Genomic DNA, 18,978 nt, shown 5'->3' on the forward strand with positions numbered 1-18,978 from the left:
TTCTGGTTAACCTTAATATCACCTGAAATGTTAAATCGATTTTCAGTAACAATTAAAATAATAACATAAACTGTTGGAAATCACTTGTGTTTAACGTTCACTGTGATGACTGCCAGCGGGAGCTTAGTGCCGGGAGTCCGGTCAGATATCTCCAAGTACAGCTCGCCTCACTGCCGGGAAGGCTGGCGAGGCAAGCCGGGAGTTACTACACCGGGAACGGAAAACTTGGAACACGTCAGAGCACGTTTGAAATTAAGCGATGTCTAGATAAATCAAGCAGATATTTCACGTCTACACAATTATATCCCCACACTAAAAACATTGTAGAAGTTAATTTGTGTCACAGAAAGTATAATTTTCCACAATTTACTCACAGCTTTTGCTGCTATAGTCTGCCATGGCTTCCCCTGCTTGACCAATCCGCTTCGACCCGCAATGAATGATGGGAAATGATGGGCCGCGAAGGATACTCACGACCCATCCTTCAAATCGAGCAAAAGAAGGACACATTTGTCGGCCGCATTTGAGGGAGTCTTGGAATGATTCATGAATTGGGACAGCCTTCGTCGCCGCGCTGTGACGTAATTGGCCTACAAATACGGGCTTCGAAGGATGCAGCCCCTGAAGGACACAATGAGTGCAACTGTTATCATTCCGGGTCAGCCTCGGCGTTGGTACATTCCCTTTCCGGTTGATTTTGTCAAATGTAAATTTGTTTTGGTACTTGTAAAAATGTTTCGCATCTGTGTGAAATTATTTTCTGAAATATTAATTTGTTTTCTGAAATGTAAATTTGTTTCAGTACTTGTAAAAGTGTTTTGCATCTTGTTAAATTGTTTTCTGGAATGTTAATTTGTCTTTAGGTTTGTAAAAGTGTTTTAGATTTTGTAATGTTGGTTTTCACCCCGTGCCACCGTAATATGTATTAGAAATCAGAATTACACAACACAAGGGAGAAATCAACAGTCAGTAAAACAAAGCTTGTACTCCTGACATTTATTTTTAGGGGAACAAGACAAAAGGTCAACCATCAGTCAGCTCCACAGTGCAAATAGGACAGAGTTGTATATAGAAAATTACATATAGAAATCTGTGGCTGCAGTTAGTCATCAAATACAAGCAGGGATATTGACATATGTAACAATAAAAAAATCAAACAAAGATCCGTATAGATTACAAAGTAGCTAAACTACACCTCAAAATGAAGTGCATAATACTGTTTTGTTGATATCATACATCAAGCAGGGATGGATTGGGTAAAAAAATGTCTAACAACATATTTTTAGTGCAGACAACTTACTACTGCAATATATAAAAATGTGTCCAGCTGTACACCACTCATACTGGAAACAATTCCTTGCCAAAGTATTCATACCCCTTAGGTTTTCTTCCCATTATGACGAGTTACAACCAGAAACTTTACTGTATTTTATTAAAATTCTAAGTGATAGACTTATACAACATAGCACATAATTGTTAAGGAAAAGGATCCGTAACTGGATTTATTTTCCAAATAAAAATGTGAAAGGTGCAGGGTGCGTTTGCATTAGGTGCCCCTGAGCCAATGCTTCTAGAAATTATTTGTTTTGCAATTACAGCTGCAATAGTTTTGGGGAATATCAGGTTGGCTTTGAACGTGTTTTAAGCTATTTGATTTTTCTACATTACATGTATGCTATTTTATCTAATCTTTTATGTTTTTATTCCTGACCTCCCTGCTGTGTACATTGGTCTTTATGGGGCTGTTTGTTCTTTAATGTTTTCTAATAAACCTTAGAGGCCTTCATAAAACAGCCTTATTTGTACTTAGAATAAATTACATGCAGGTAGGGTCTATTTTACCAGTTAGGATTTGTTAAGGCAGTTGGTTGCTGTGGACTTTATATAGGGTTGTCAGAGGGGTTTGGATTTTTGTACAAAAGTAAACTAAAAGAAGGCCCAATTTTATGTTGATTTATCACATACAATCCAAATAACATACACTTGTGTTTGTGGCTGTAATTTGACAGAATATGTACAAGTTAAAGCAGTATGAAAACTTTTAAAAGATACTGTATATACGCTCTGGATATGTACACTCAGTATATACAATTTGCCACAGCTCCTAAAACAACTTTTTGGCATTTAACAACAATCCACTTCATACTTTGTCAGTTTTTGCCACAAGAAAACTTGAAGAAAGAAGCTATGGGATACTTTATCTTGTAACCAGTGGTAACATATGACTGGTTGATTAGAACCACTCGATTACTGTCTCTGCATGTTGAGCAGCTGACAGTTGTTTTTTCTTGTTTGTTTTTAAAGAGATTTTTCCAGGCTGTAGTATAGTGAAGACTATTTTTGAAACATTCATGCTGGTCACATATAACAGAGATCTACAGCTAATGAATTTTTCTTGGAATCCACTTAAGCAGAGTCTTGCACAGCTTTTTGCTCTTTAACTTTGTCTTTGAGAATTTCTTGAAGATCACATTTCGCAGCAGGCCGAGGTTTAAGGGCTCCACTAGATGTTCAGGGAAAACGTTGCTGCCACTCAGTGAGTGATTCAGAACCTCCAAGAAGTGTTTCTCCTGCTGCCTGAAGTCATACTCAACACTGGATAGAGACAGCAAAAATATAGAATGACTAAACTACAACCCAAGAGATCAAATGTAACATACATGAAATTGATTGATTTATCCAAACGAAAGCTCAGACATGAGTTAAGGATTTCCAGATAATTTGTATGGGATTAAAGCTTTTTCTTGCCACCAGGTACTTCAAAGCTGCTCCAGACAATTTGTGTTGTGTGATCATACTCCTTTTGTGCAACTTCTTTCCTTGTCGGACTTAAGAAGTGAGTAATTACAGGAATACATTTTCCAGCATGGCATCCAAATCCTTTTAAAAGACACTTCTCTTCTTTAAATTTACTCATCTCTGACTTAGCCTTTCAGGACCGGATGCCAACATGCAGCATTCAGCACTTCAGCATCTCTCTGACACACAAAAGCAGATTTGAAAGTAAGTAGATGAAGAGACGTGTTTTCAATATTTCAAGACAGAGACAGTTTTAGGTTTTACTTAGACAGTATGAGGCTTTTGTCAGAATGATGATGAACTTTTAGATTTAACAACCGCACTTAACCTCCATGCTTTGAATATTTCTGGGGCAATTATTTTAAACGTTTTATCTTTTCTGCTGCCTACGCATGATGCAACATTTCTGCAAATGAGTGCAAACCAAGACACAGCACAGATATGAGAACTACAAGAAAATTTGTGATGAATCCTAAAATCTTACATGAGCAACAACAGGGTCAACATACACCAAAATCGTATGTTGTGTTGAAATCTAAGATCAAAGACAAGCAATGCCGCTCATTAATTGAGTATAACTTAATGTTTATTATTTGCAATGATTCATTGAGGAAATTTACAGAAGTAGAGAAATGCCCTTACAGCTCAATGAAGCAATCAAATCAACTCAAATCAAATTTATTTATATAGGACATTTAAGAACAAGGGCCTTTGGCCAAACTGCTGCACACAAAAAACAATAAATAATAATTCAATACAAACACTATACAAGATAGAAGAAAAAAACACTCAAACTATATTCAAAGTGAGTATAAATGTGTTTTAAGAAGAGATTTAAAAACACCAAGGGTTGAAGGCTATCTAATACGAAGGGGCAGCTGGTTCCTGCCCATCCAGGGCCTTATAGGTCAACAATAACACTTTAAAATCAATTCTAAAATTAACGGGAAGCCAGTGAAGGGAAGCAAGCACTGGTGAGATATGTTCACGCTTTTGTGTTCGTGTTAAGAGATGAGCTGCAGCGTTCTGAACCAGCTGCAACCGTGAGAGGCTGGCCTGGCTTACACCAACATACAGAATTGCAGTAATCAAGTTGGGATCTGATGAAAGCGTGAATCACCCGTTCAAAATAATTAAAAGATAAAAATTATTTTACTTTGGATAAAAGTCTTGATTTAAAAAATGATAATTTTACAAGAACTAATCTGTTTCTCAAAATTAAGACTAGAATCAAGAATTACTCCAAATTGTTTTTACATGAGATTTAACAAATTGCTCGAGGCTACCGAGATCAGAAGATGACGCACTATGATTTCCACTGGGACCAAAAATCATAACTTCAGTTTTATTTTCATTGAAGTTTAGAAAATTTGAAGCCATCCAAGCTTTTACTTCACTAAGGCAGTCAAACAGTGGTTGAAGTGAGAAAGGATGATTGTGCTTCAACTGGAAATAAAGTCATCTGCATATGAATGAAATGAAATATAAAATTTCTATAAAAGGAAGCATATAAATGGAAAATAAAATAGCTCCAACAATGGATCCTTGAGGAACTCCACATGTAAGGGGAGCTGATGGAGAAGCAGATTCTCCAATACTTACAGAGAAACTCCTATCTGACAAATAAGACCTGAGTCCAGTGCAGAGCCTTTGATACCACATAGATCAAGTCTGGAGAGCAAAATACTGTAGTCAACGGTATCACAGGCGGCTGTCAGATCTAAAAGGAGGGGAATAACTGAGTCTCCTACATCTGTATAAAAGGTCACTAAAGACATTTAAAAGTGCAGTTTCAGTGCTGTGAAGGGTTTTAAAACCTGATTGAAATTTTGGAGTATGCTGTGAGTATGCTGTCAGACTACAAAAATTTAACTAGGTAACTATTGAACAGTAAACCCTTTTTCTTTTTTATTCCAAGTCTTTTACTTAAAAAGACTGCAGCTGAATAAAAACTATCCTTTTTAAAATCTTTGATAGAAAGGAAGCTAAAATTTGAAAGAACAGAAGAATCAAGACTGAGTGTCTTCAGCAACGGTTGCACAACTGCATGTTTAACACAGACTGGAGCAACACCTGAGCTGAGACTGCTGTTAAAAATCTGTAAAATGTCTGACCCAACATAAGTTGGAATAACATCATGTGGACAGGAAGAAGTCTTCATTTTAATAACTATTTTCTCCAACTGACTGAAGCACACAAGTTCGAATGGTTGAAAGACAGCGGGACTTGTAATAAAGGTGAAGGGTTTGTGTGAAGGCTGAGGGATTAGTGATCTAATGTTTTGTATTGTATTGATGAAAAACTGTTGAAACTTTTCACAACTTTCAGAGGAGTTCTCAGTACATGAATATGGAGGAGTATTTAGGACAGAGTTAATGGTGGAGAAAAGAACCTGTGGATTGTGAGAATTATTCACAATAATACCAGAAACAAATTTGACTTTTTCAGCCTTAACAATGTTTTGATACCTCCTCAGGCTCTCTCTTAACACAACAAGAGACACTTGTAATTTAGCTTTTTTCCATTTTCATTCAGCTTTCCTACACTCTTGCCTAGCTGAGCAAGTAACGTCATTTAACCAAGGTTCAGACTTTGGTTTAGGTCTCACAGTCTTAAAAGGTGAGACCACATCAAGAACCATTTGACACTTATGATAAAAATTTAAGGTGATCTCTTCAGTAGTTAAACCACCAGGAGACTCTAAAGTCTCATTAAAAGCAGCAGTGGCCTCTTCAACAGCTGATAAGTTAACAACGTATAGGAATCGAGGGTTTAGCATCACAAACGTGAAAAAGGTTTTCAAACAAAACAGGACAGTGATCAGAAAACACAGCCTCACATACAAAACACAACACAAGGTCCAGGGTGTGACCATGTTCTTGTGTTGAACCTGACACAGACTGAACAAGATTAAAAGAGTCTAAAAGATTAAGAAAATCTTTGACCAACAGCTTGGTAAGGTAGCACACATGAATGTTAAAATCACCAACAATTAAAATATGATCATATTTTGGCATAATCCCAGCCAAGAAGTCCGAAAAATCCCAGATAAAATGTTTGACAGATCAGTTCCAGACCCTAGATGCCCTTCATGGATTCATCTTCACCATGTGGAGCATCATTCCCATTAGCCTTTTAGAAACACTCATATCAGACATGCATAAGTAAATGTTTGAAGTCATGAACAAGAACAGTTTGGCTACTCACAACTCTGTCCTTTTTTTTGGCACTGTTATTTTTGTTTGGTTTTGTTTTGGGCTATATTTTTTTAATTTTTTATCAGCTGAGCAACAGCTAGTTTAGGGTTAACGTTGTCTTTAATACATTTCATTGTATTTTTTTACAACAACAAAAAATCAAAACCTTATCCTATTCATATTCTAATGTTTTGTTTACAAATATTCATAGGAGAGCAGCGGGTGCAAAATGTGGAGAACGAATTGGCAAAGGAGCTCTCTTAGCCACAAAGAGTTACTGTTTGCATATAACTTTCACCTTGCATTTCACTAATTTCAAAAGATTTGTGGTGTGCATAAAGATGAAAATGTATTCTCCTTCTGTATTCTGAGCTGAAACAAAGGAGCAGGGTTGAGCTTTTCATTAGGTGAGATGCAACTACATCAACTCAGTCAATTAATTTTCAGAGAAATTAAAAACAACAACAGGGTTATCCGTAAATTAAATCTCAAGCCAATTCCTTTCAACAAAATCCGTATGTTAAAATTCACCGTAAATAATTGGAGAGATACTGTGTCCAAGTTGCCGCCTTCTTCTTCCCAATCATCTTTACACTGACTTGATCAAATGAAAGTTTCTCACATTCAATACCAAGACGCAGCACTTATGTTGCAAATATGCAATATATTCGTTGTACACCAAAACAGAGTTGTCTTTGTCACAGGAAACCTGTAAAACACTGGTCAGGTCAAAGATTTCACTATTGTCTCACCTGTACACAATACAAGCAGTCTTCTGGCAGGTCGAGCAGTTTTTCAGTTCGAGTCCACTTTTACAACATCTCCGACTGAAACAAACAAAAGCAAATCACTTTCATGTCTTTCATCTTCTTAAATTAATTTAATAATGTTTGCACTTATCTCCTCCTGATTTTAGAATATTTTTGGCAGAGCTGAGCTGTCTAGCATGCATTCTGTTAGACATCCATATCTTATTAGGAGACAGTTATTCTATAGGATGACCTTAGAGGTAGTCACAACTTATTAGCAGACAGCAGCGAGTGAGAATGACTGACAGAGACATTTTGCCAGAAGGCCGCTTTAATTCCCCTTTTTTTCCCAGAAGAGCTTTGTGGCTAAATAAATCTCTATGAGACGTGGCCCCTTGAATTGCCCAAGTAGGTTTCTGTCACACTCAGCCACACAGTCACTGACCTGTTTGCAGGCTTTTAATGATGTTGCAGCACCACATCACTGCAATAAGAAACCATGACTTGTACCATATTTGTCACCTAAAGTCACCTCCAAAACACATTTGTGTGCCCTGTTACATCATTGTGTTTGTAACAACAACTACAAATGCCTTTCTTTGGTTTCTGTTTATGGTAATTTATGAAAACGAGTTACAAATGTCTTGTATTTAAAGAAATCCAATTGGATATTGGGACCACAGCCATGGTTACAACATGAATTCCAGTACAGACTTTTCTGGAACTTTCAAAATAAATTGCATTAACCTACTTCCGGCACATGTAGGGAAAGAGGTACTTCCCATGATGCCACTGTCTGTATAAAAGCACCCCCTTTCCAAGGAATCTATCTCTTCCCTTGGTTCCTCCAATGGGTCCGGACATAGAGACACACATGCTAATGTGTCTTGCAGGCATAAAGACATAACTCTTCAAACTGGATCCAAGAGTGTACGATCATCGATCATATGCACTAAGTTAAGTACGAATGAATTACTGTTCATGTATCCGCTAGATTCATTCATGAATGGGATAATTAAGGTACAAGCGTAGCTTGATTTTTCTCTCTGAGTTCTACAGATAAAACTGTGTTACAGAGAGTTCCAGCAGAGACCTTATCTCTACAACACCGAGTGAAGCAGTTTTCCTGATTGGAAGGAAGGTGGAAGCTAACCCTTTTGTTCACAGAGCTTTCTTCAAACTGTCATCGCCCGGACAACTTTTCTTCAGCACGGTTCAAACAAGGTTAGGGTTTGGGCAGAGAGAAGTTATTTAGGATGAAATCCTCTAAATGTTTTTCATTTCATGAAGTTTGGTTTTGTTTGTGAAACTCTACTATCTTGGTGCTAGCAGGCTATTTGCTCAGCACCACGTGCTCAGTTTTGTGTTCTGTGTTTGTGTGTTTTTAAAGTTAAGACAAACTTTATTTAAAGGGTGATTTTAAACACAGAAGATTGATCATAATGCGCCATATACATGATTCTGGTGCTACGCTATCAGCTTCTTTTGTTAGCTTTAACTGCTAACAGCTAAGAACATGTGCTTGCCTGCTAAAGAATATTTACCCAGAAAGGTTGTTAGTTTTCAATCCAGTAAATAATATTTCCCTAACATTATTTTACTAAACTTGATAACTAAGTAAACACCATTAAGCCCCATTTCTCCAGAAAGATTTGTCTCTTTTCCAAAATGTTTCCTTAAATATTTTACCATTTCTTTAATAATATTTCTTTAAATATTATTTTAATAAATAAAGGCAGCTAATGAGACACCGTTGAGAATTAGTCATCCAGAAGGTTGGTTTTGTTCAGCAGATCATTCTTTAAAACACCATTTTATTAAAATAATATTTATCTGATCTTGCATTGTGAATGGTTGTCTAAAGGTGTACTTATTATTGCCTAAGTTGGTTCTAAGACTAACTTAACTTCATTTCCAGATTTCTCAAGATAATCCTTGGTTCTCAAACATAAACATTGTATGGAAATGTTGCATCACTCTTTCGGTCATGGTTTCAACCATCTTTAATCCACTTGTTTATATTGTATATAGCCCATTAGTCTTCCCTATTCTTTAATTCTGTTTGGTAGTTAGTTGGATTGTTTTAGCATAGTGAAGAGTTTGTTGACTGAAATATGTTTGACTTTGAGTTGACTTATTTTTGTTAATCAATTCTTGTATTTTAAGAAATTGTGTGAATTCATTCCAAGTGTGTGCAGAGTTTGCTGTTCAATAATGTCAGAGCTTGGCTCACCCTTTTCAATTTTGTCCTAATGCCGCTGCCTTACTGGGCTGGTATTCACAGGACAACCCTTAACACACCGAGATATTATTTAATAAAATATTAAAGTATTAATATTAAATATTAAATAATATATTCAGATTCATAGTCACAACATATTTATGGCGTCCCTGTGTGGGCATTATTATGAACAGCTTGCACTGTACTTAAATGCAAATGAAAAAACTACAACTGCACATTATTGATGCACCAAGTGATGAGCTTAAAGCACTGGTCACTGGTCACAATAGGACTCAAAACATCAGTTCTATCATCAGATGTCACCGATTATATTTAAGAGAAGGGTATAACTCGTGACATTCCAGGAATTTACAATTTTAGACTTTCGTCAAATTAATAACTCAATTAATATCTCCGTGCTAGTAACAATCATCTCAACTACATAGGCAAAATGTCAGATGTTCTGACTCAGTCTGGTTTCTTCTGTGTAAGCAATAACTTGAGACTTGGTTTAACTTCAGTTAACCTCACCTCCTTTTCGATTTTGTCCTAATGCCACCGCCTTACTGGGCTGGTATTCACAGAACAACCCTTAACAGACCGAAATATTATTTGATAAAATATTAAAGTATTAATATTAAATATTAATTAATATATTCAGATTCATAATCACAACAGATGTGTGGTTTGTCTTCAATGCATCATCAAGTTTGGGGCACGAGAAAGAAAGCTGGAATGTAGAGGCTTAGAGAAATAGTCTAAACTTTGGCTTTCTGCAGCAAACTATGCCTACAAGGTAATCAGTTTGTTCCCATTACAATTAAAGTGTTTATGCACTTACCTAAACAAATACACCAATATTTTTTAAGAATAAAACAGAACAAATATTGTCATTGCTTCAAAAACATCCAACAGATTGACAGTAGTGGTGTTTGATTTGGCCCACCCCCCAGGGCATAATGTTGTCAGGACTTTGTGTGAACATTAGAACATAAAAAGCTGTCTGTTCATTGCACTTTGAAAGAGTTTTGTTTTGCTTGTTTGAATGACAAATCAGTGGCAAGTCAAATACAGGCTCATCCAGGAGGAGAGAACGCTGCAAGTCACTAATTTGATACAATCTGCTAGGTTTCCTTAGATAGAAAAACCTTTTAATCAATTTGAATAATAAACTGAATTTGATTAATAGGAATGTATGTACCTGACTTGAAATCTAAAGTGAAGTGAAGTAAAATCTGGAAATGTAAAGTGCCTTCAGTTGACATTGTTTTGAATTGGCACCATATAAATAAAACTGATTTGAATTGAATTGAATAAGTGGTAAATCCTCATTGTTTTGTAATTACTTTGAAAACCTAAAACCAAACATCATAACTGCTAATGAGGTGAAGTTAGTTTATCCTGAGCTAAATTAAAATGATATTTCACGTAATTTTAAGGAATATGGACTGCGTACTGTAAGTGTTAAAACTCCATGATTTAGATGGTATAAACCTAATCTGAATTAACCTACATGGATTACTGTTTGATTCCTAAAATGTTTACCTAATTTATGAAAACTGGGGATGAGGGCTGGTCAATTCCTACGTTCAATCATAAGACAATATTCTAACTATTCCTTTTTTCTACCTGATGTTTCATTCTGTTTTAAATTCACAATGACTTCTCATCATGAGGCTTCAATGTTTAAATCTTTGATAAACTTAAAGACATAGTTTAGAATTTTTTAACTGGACTTCTGGTGAAAAGTCATGAGCCGTTATTGTTTAACCTGTAGTAGATAACAGTTTTGGCATCTTCATTTAGTGTAAATGCACAGTAGTTATTCTTAGAGGCTGAAGCTGAGTCCAAAACTAAAGTGAACTTCAAATGGTTTAAAACAACTCCAAATGAGTAAAATGCTATAGTGGTTAATGAAAACAATATTTTAAAACCCTTTAAATCATCATTTACTATTCATCATTTGCATTGGGTGCATATTTACTCAGAAGGCGATGATTAGTTACACGGGAAACAGCTATGGAAGGTGGTGCTCCACCAATAACCTTCCTGTGGGATGGAGGGACTGAGAATGGAACATGTGAATTCAGTTCATTCAATCCATTTCACTTCAAACCTATTGCTGTTTTACCACAAACATTGCATAGTGGAAAACACAGTAAACAAGTAACCATTTCCAGGATCAAAGAAATGTGAAAAGATCTATATAAAGAAATAAAATACCTATAACAAAACTTAGCAGGAAAAATATTACGAGGCTAATCCTGAAAGTGGATCAGGACACCTTAATATTTAAGTAATATTTAAAATACATTTGATGTACCCCGCCTCTCGCCCATAGACTGCTGGAGATAGGCACCAGCTCCCCCACGACCCACTATGGAATAAGGGGTAGAAAATGACTGACTGATTTAAAAATAATTAAATATAAAAATGACCTATTTACATAGGCAAAAATATTACAGCAGTTTAAATAATGTTATTTTATAAACTTTCTCACTGCCTTACTTTTCTATCAGGCAGTTACTCTCACCCAAAACACTTTATGCCTGGTTCTCAAGGCAAGATTTTTATGCCGATTTTTGATCCAATCTTCCCCTTCTGACATGCCCCGATTATTATGATAGCTCTAAAGATATTCTTATGAGATATTTTTGCTGTGTGTGGTGTGGTAATAGTGATCTAGTTTGCCTCGGAATGACGTTGGGGCCGCTACAACCTCAAATTGGGGATATTCAACATGTTGGATTATGTTGGCCTGACATCCTACCATGTGGGGTGTGCCCTGAGGAAAAATGAGCATGCACACTGTTGAACGTGGCGTATATCCAATCTGAAAGCGAGGTGACGGAAACACGGAGGGGAATTACTCTCAACTCACGTTTGATCTCGAGTGTTTGCAAGGTTCCTACCTTACCTATGGGCATGAACTTTGGGTCATGACCGAAAGAATGAGATACCGGATACAAGCGGCTGAAATGATCTTCCTCCACAGGGTGGCAAGGCACTCCCTCAGGGATAGGGTGAGGAGCTTGGCCATCCGGGAGAAGCGCAGAGTAGAGCTGCTGCACCTCCACATCGAGGAGTCAGTTGAGGTGGCTCGGGTATCTGTATCGGATGCCTCCTGAATGCCTCCCCAGAGAAGTGTTCCAAGCATGTCCCACCGGGAGGAGGCCCAGGGGACTGCCCAGGACATGCTGGAGGGACTATATCTCTCAGCTAGCCTGGAGACTGGGAATGCCTTGGGCTCCCCTTGGAGGAGCTGGAGGAGGTGTCTGGGGAAAGGGAAGTCTGGGTGTCTCTACTAAGTGTGCTGCCCCCGCAACCCGATAAAGCAGGAGACGACGAGTATGAGTATGAGGGTTTGCGAGACTTCCTGTCTGATATCTGAATGTTTGTGAGTTGAATCTGTTTGTGTGTGATGTGTTGTGCTTGCCGTGAAGCAGTACACAACACACTGTAGAACCAAACCTGTTATATCTACGGTTTTTATTGTCAAGTGTGGGGTCTCTGAAGTTTTGAAAATCAAACCACAATTTTAAAATGTTGCTGTGTGAACCAGGCATTACATGTTCCAATCTTGGCACATTTCATATAGGAAGATCATTAGTGGTAGACTTCTTCCAACCTTGATTTTCTGTGTAAATATTAAACAGCTTCTATGACAACAGTTTAATGCTTCATAAAATAACTTTGACACAAACAGCTATTACATTTTTGAGCTTGAAGTTGTTTTAAGGTGGTAGAAGTCTCAGATTACCCCTTAAATTTAGAATCTAGAACAAACTAATCTGAATTTATACTAAAAGAACACACCAAGTTAAAATCTCACTAGAAAAATCCTGAACTATATCTTATTGGTTATGAATTTAACATGAGTCAGAGAATAAGTATGTTGCATCATATATGTTGCACAAGTTATTTACCCAGCTGCCAAATGTCCACAGTGAGGCACACAGACTTACAGGCTGTTGGGAGCATTGCATGTCTCCAGGTCCTGAATGATGTTAAGCAGGGTGGTGATCCTGTCCTTGTTGGCTGCCAGGCTGGCCTCCACAGTCTTGAGCCTCTGCTCCAGGCCTACAGATCTGCAACATTGCCGGGAAGGGGGCAGCAATAGGGCTGCATCAGACGGGTGGGAGTGAGACAGCCTGGTGCCCCCTGGGACTGACTGAGGAGCAGCTGGGCTAACCTTTAAATATGGTCTGCTGATTGCCTCCACCTCTCTGGAATGGAGGGGGGGACTTGATTTAGAGAGCAATGCAGACGGCTGTAGTACAAAATCCCATTCAGGGCCTGTGTGCGCTGGGAGCCCTCCTTCACCGGTGAATGATGCTGGAACACTGACACAATGTTCTGGACTTGTGTGTGTTTGCCTTCGTAATGTAATATCAAAATGGGAATATTGGCAGCCAGTAGACGGGGTGACGGGATTCACCTGTGTGTTTGTTTGTGAGAAAGTGGATTCACAGTTAGTTTGTGTTGCAACTGGAGGCGATGAATAACTGGGATGCTTCTGCCCATCTGCATTTGACTCACACTTACTATTTGCATGACTGGCTGCTGCACCCAAGGCAAACTGTTGTGTATCTGAATCTGAGTGGCTGTGTGTTTTCCCTGGTGGGCTTGCTGTGCAGTGTCCCTGATGGTCTGTTTGCATGTATCCTTGATAATGTTTAAGCCTTTGTTGTTCTCTGTTCAGACAACCATGCAGATGAAAGGTGCTTGACTTAATTGGGGAAAAGCAATTCTGAAGGTTAGTGACCTGTGAACACTTTGAGTTTTCGTGCTCTTCTGACTCGCGCACCACTAATTCATTGATGACAATATCACTAGATTTGTTTTTATCACTTTGCAATTCCCCAGTGGGACTAATGATTGGATTAGTGTGGTGGCTTTTAGCATCACTACCTATGTTAACAGTTTCTGACATATTTTGCAGCTTGGATGTGAGCGGAGTTGTTACGGAGTTGCTCTGTTGACTTGGAATGACAACCTGAATATAATGTTTATTACTGTCTTGACTTCTGATGTCTGGTGCTTGTTTGTGATGAGCTTTGTTTTTATCATGGACCTCATTGTTCCTTAGTACTTCGGTTGTCTCTGTTAACTGAAGCAAACACGTATTGAATGCAGCAACATTAGCTTGTCTCTCGGTTGATGGAGCTGGTAAAGAACCAGCCAGGGATGTTGCTTTTTTCAGCTCAGTTTTGATGGACCTGCATGTCGTATTTTTATATAATGTGCAATCACTTGCAATCTTAGAGCAGGGAGCTGCGGGCGATTCACCACTGGGGTCTGAAGATTTAGATACACCAGATATTGTGTGTGTGGAGGATGCAGGAATATGCAGTGCAGATTCAGAGTTTGTTGAGTTAGGTCGAGCTGAGTGGATTTGTGGAGCCACAGCTTTATCTGTGTTCCTTCTACATGTAATTTGATCTGGATTAACTTTATAATTCAAAGTGATCTTTGGGACAACGGTGCTAAGGAGTGAATGTGGTGCCGGTTTCTGAGGCGGATTAGCAGAGGCAGGGAATTGAGCTGCATTGTCCATAAAAGACATTTTAGCTGGTGATATGTCGGCAGTACTTGACAGGGCCTTTTCCTGGCATTTATATAAATCAGGTTGAGAGCTTACCAGTTTGAGATTCGAAGAATGTTCTGATTTAACAATTTGTGCTTTGTCGGTTGAGTGCAATATTTCTTGTGATACAAAATTACTATGTCTGGACATCGTCTCCAAATTAAACGTTTTCTCTGTGAGTGTACTGGATGTTATTTGAGTCCCCATAGCTACAGTATACAAAGGTGGACTCTCAGGTGCAGCATGCACAGAGACACATACATTTCTCAGAATATTATCTCTGAGATAGTTGTGGGATGATGTCTTAAGGTGCTTAGAGGAGGTTTGAAAGGTTTTGATTGCTGTGGCCATTTGAGGTGTCAAACGAAGACTTTCAAGGAGGTGGGGTTTATTGTCCTGCATAGGTTTGGTTAAGCTGTTTATGGTGGAATTTTTCTGTCTGCTTTCAATTGCGGTTTTAGTAACTGTAGCAGTTTCAGTATGGAGGATGGTTTCAGGTTTGATGGATGTTACTTCACTTGAGGCATGTGTATGAAATAGTGTTGCCAGACTACCTCTTGAGTGTACTGGACATGCAGGGTGGGGTGTTCGTCTATATCTTATCTCTTCATTAAGATACAATAAATATGGATTACCTGCAATCTGTGTCTTTTTAACTCGGCTGCTCTGAGAGTTTAGCTGGTTTTGATTTAGTGTGTGAGTGAGCTGTAAATGTGTGTCAGTAAACTGAGATGTGAGGGCTGGCTTTGATGGTTTCTCTTCAAAGACTGCATCGGAAATGGGCCTATTCTCCCCCAGGATGGTGCCTCTGGACGTTATAGACTGCTTCCCACCACAGTGGTTGCAGATTTTTCTTGCCATAGCCAACGATAATGACAGCGGCTTTCCTGACTGACCTGCATAAGGATGGTGCAGGGCTCTTCCGTGAGAGGTTGCAGCCTTCGCGGGCTCAGCATCGTCATTAGCTTCGCTAATTCCACCAATCGCCTCTGCATCAACCACGCTCCCGTTGATGTAACGGGTGGAACGTTTCAATCTGGGTCTACTGCTGTTGGTAGTCCCCGCAATGAGGGGCTTGGTTTTAATTGCCATGGCATAGCAGTAAGTCCCACCACTTCTCTTCTGACAGCCAGCAACATCCTTTGAGGCAACATCTCCAAGTGCTTTGAAAGTCACTTCCTTTTTGATCTTGGTTTCCTCAGTTTTCTGCCTTAGAATAGCCCTTTTCTCATTGTCATTCTTTGTGTGAAGTGATATAGTCTCGGTTTCCTTGGTGATACAGCTGTTGGATGTTTGAGTAACGCTGTTTGAGAGGCGGTCAGGTAGCTGAATGGGTGGTCTGCTAATCCCAGGAGAGGTCTGAACGCCGATGTTGCACTGTCCCCATGTCTGCAGCAGGGCTCCTCCGCTTCTGTCTCCTGTTGACTTCCAGCTCTGCAACCCTACTGAGGCGGGGACGCCTAACACAGGAACTGGAGTCGTCAGGTCTGCCGCTCGCCTCCCCATCCCTTTTTTGGCTGACTCAAAAGCCTAAAAACTCAGAAGAGGAGTACTGTTTTTCACAGTTACTTCTGTCTGAAAGTATAAGAGGAACAAGTTTACAGTCAGAGGTACTTGAGATGGTGCTGCAAACAAAAGGCACAAGGAAGAAGGATTATCTGTAGCAATGCAAAGAGTTAGAACGGTGATAAATAAAACAACAGTACTGCAGAAATGATGGAAAGATTAAGCTGTCAATAAATCAATTGCAGACCTGAGATAAGATAGATAAGTCTGCACCGCGTTTTTCGTGACAAGTAGAACACAAATATGATTGAAAATAATTTAAAGCCTATAAAAAGGAGTGCAGATGTAAGTAAGCAAACAGATGTACCAATTATACATTTCTTTTAACCAATTTCTGATCACTAATTTTGTTAACGTTTGACCTGCCGATACAGTTTTTTTCATTCAATTCAAATGCCCCTTAACTTCACAACATATAAAATAAGAAAATATAATAAGAAGAAGAATAAGAAGAATAAGAATAATTAGAATAATAATGATCACTCAACTATAAATACCATTAAAATAAATTATTTTCTTAATTAGCACCTTCCTTTGCTTTTTTTGCATTTATTTAAATAATTGTATCTGATGTCCTGAAGTAGCCTGTTTGATAATGGGTAAGTTTTATTGCGTTTTGAAGAACAGCATTTGCGTTTTATGGAATGTCAAATGCAATGACCGTCAGTCAAACCATCTATTGCCAAAAAAAAGACTGTTTAATTTTTTAACAACTTAATATGATTTATTTAATTTATATTTCTAACTAGAGGATCAGAGCTGGTCAAACAAAATCCAGGTCACCAGTGCATTTCTTGGGACATCATTAATATTGTGTTATCGTTACAAACCCACACTGCAGATTTCATTGAGACCCAAATTCCCACTATACTTATAGGAAAAGACTATAATGCCTGCTGCTGCCACAGTACATGCTCATCTAAATTTAATACACAAATAGATGCAATCCCTTTCACATGTTATCGTATCCATGTGCCAGTTTTCTTCTGTCATTTCTGATCTACCCCACAGTTCAGCAAGAAGGCAGGCATGTCTGAATCTTAGCAGCCAAGCAGGCTTTTTATTTATCTATGAAAAGGCATCAAGTCTAAAAGTGAGTGTGTACGAGTGTGTTTTGCTTGCAAGTGATGATTTATGACAAATATTTCATGCAAACACATTCTGACATCCCTGTCCTCCTCTTCTTTCCCCTTGACGACTTTCATCCACACGTCTAAACTGCAAGGAGAGCATTTTTTCAGATATACCAGGCGGGACTATTATTTTGGATTGTTGTGTTAATGTTACTTAAGCTAAGTCAGGTGACCTATGCCTGCTTTTACTGTCTAATGATAAGTGACAACTGTCATGCTCTGTTAATACTTTATTAAATCCCCCTTTGCAAAGCTAAATAAAACAGGCAACTGAAAAAGCCACAGGACATTTTATAACAACAGAAAACTGTTTGCTACAAGTTTAAGGTTATTATGACTTCCACCCTTACCTGAACTTATATAATCAAGCTGTAAGTTTTCATTACTCCAAAATTTTGTAGGTTCCCAATGGTTTGAAGAGACTTGCTCCTTGTATTGTCAATCTTAGCGATTCCAAACTCAGGAGTCCATATGCAGTCAGCCCTGCAAAGCAATGCTTCTTAATAAGGTCTCCACTCCATCGATTAAAGTCTGAACTCATCTACCATTTATTGATCCAACATACAGCTGAGCTCTGTTGTCCTGTTTTGGTTCTGCTGCTCCATGCTCACTCCATTGCCAGAACATGGCAATCTGCTACAGTGGGCTGCAGCCCCTCTCTGTCCTACTCTGTCTTGTCTTTTGTCACCCCCTTGACTCTCTCCTTCTCTTACCCCTTTTTCCTGCCACTGTCCTCCTTCCCAGCATGCGTGCGTTCTGATCTGCAACTGGGTGAAGAGAAGGCTAAGGGAGAGAGCGAAAAACAGACAAGAGAGAGAGGAAGTGACTTGCATCAGCAGAGTAGGGAGCGTCTATAAATTACCATGCTATGTAAATGAAGCATAAAATTGAAGCAGCACCAGTAAAATAAATGAAATATGAAAAAAGTAACATTGGATCATCACTATATAGCAGGTTTTTTTTTTTACATGTATACAGAAAAGGCTCATTTTCCTATTATCAATGGGTTAAACAGTGTTGTCAGGTCAGTCTTCTCAATTGGCGGCATTTGCAGTTACATTTCATTAACTTTTTATTAACTTTATTTTGTGCACTCTATATCACAAATATAGCATCAAACTGTGAGACTACATTGATTAGACCATAAAACATAAGAACGCATGATCAGTTACCAAGCAATTTTTTTAACATACTTTTCAAATATGAGCATGTTCATTCACATGAACTGAACATTTCTCTTTACTCTGCAGGTCCAAAACTGAATACCGTTGACTGTTTTTAAAACACATGTTTAAAGGTATTAAAGTGAAATTTATTTCAGAAATCCAAATCAGGTTTTTTAAGATATTCAGGTTACAGTCAGAATGAACTGAGCTGTGCAGACCTGAATTTAAATGGATTCAATTAGACTTGGATTCTGTGTAGTGGGAAAAACTGGTTCTGTTGGCCTTTCTCTGCACACTCCCTTCAGATGGCATTTGCTGTGAACTGATGCACTAATTTGATTGTATATATGAAATAAACCTGTGCATAATAGACAATTCTATTTAGGATACTTAACATTGTTAAAGCAGAGTTAGGTTATAAAACACCATCCTAAGCTTTGAACATCTCACAGAGGACTGTTCAAGCTATCATGTGAAAATGGAAAGAGGATGGCACAATTACAAACCTACCAAGACCTGGCTCCTCCACCTTAACTGACAGCCTGGGCAAGTAGAGCATT

At 38.3% G+C, this 18,978-nt stretch overlaps 1 protein-coding gene across 1 annotated transcript; it reads right to left on the reverse strand.

Moving 5' to 3' along the window:
* Positions 1–995: 995 nt before the first annotated feature.
* On the reverse strand, positions 996–17,968 carry LOC124876701. Its single transcript, XM_047379674.1, has 4 exons — positions 17,603–17,968; positions 12,932–16,128; positions 6,749–6,823; positions 996–2,595 (listed from the first exon to the last, which is right to left on the reverse strand). Exons 2-4 carry the CDS (start codon positions 16,057–16,059, stop codon positions 2,382–2,384), a joined length of 3,417 nt encoding a protein of 1,138 aa, XP_047235630.1. The 5' UTR covers positions 16,060–16,128; positions 17,603–17,968; the 3' UTR covers positions 996–2,381.
* Between the last annotated feature and the right edge of the window lie 1,010 nt (positions 17,969–18,978).

The sequence above is a fragment of the Girardinichthys multiradiatus genome, chromosome 11 (assembly GCF_021462225.1).
Source record: "Girardinichthys multiradiatus isolate DD_20200921_A chromosome 11, DD_fGirMul_XY1, whole genome shotgun sequence".
Lineage (NCBI taxonomy): Eukaryota > Metazoa > Chordata > Actinopteri > Cyprinodontiformes > Goodeidae > Girardinichthys > Girardinichthys multiradiatus.

Bases quoted from the DNA above. Each gene is read 5' to 3' on its own strand.
- LOC124876701 (XM_047379674.1), bottom strand. From the start codon at position 16,059: ATGGGGAGGCGAGCGGCAGACCTGACGACTCCAGTTCCTGTGTTAGGC. The intron at 6,824-12,931 runs GTAAGTCTGTGT...TGTTTGTTTCAG, and splicing joins TGCAATGCTCCCAACAGCCT to TCGGAGATGTTGTAAAAGTG. The intron at 2,596-6,748 runs GTGAGACAATAG...GTCTCTATCCAG, and splicing joins ACTGCTTGTATTGTGTACAG to TGTTGAGTATGACTTCAGGC.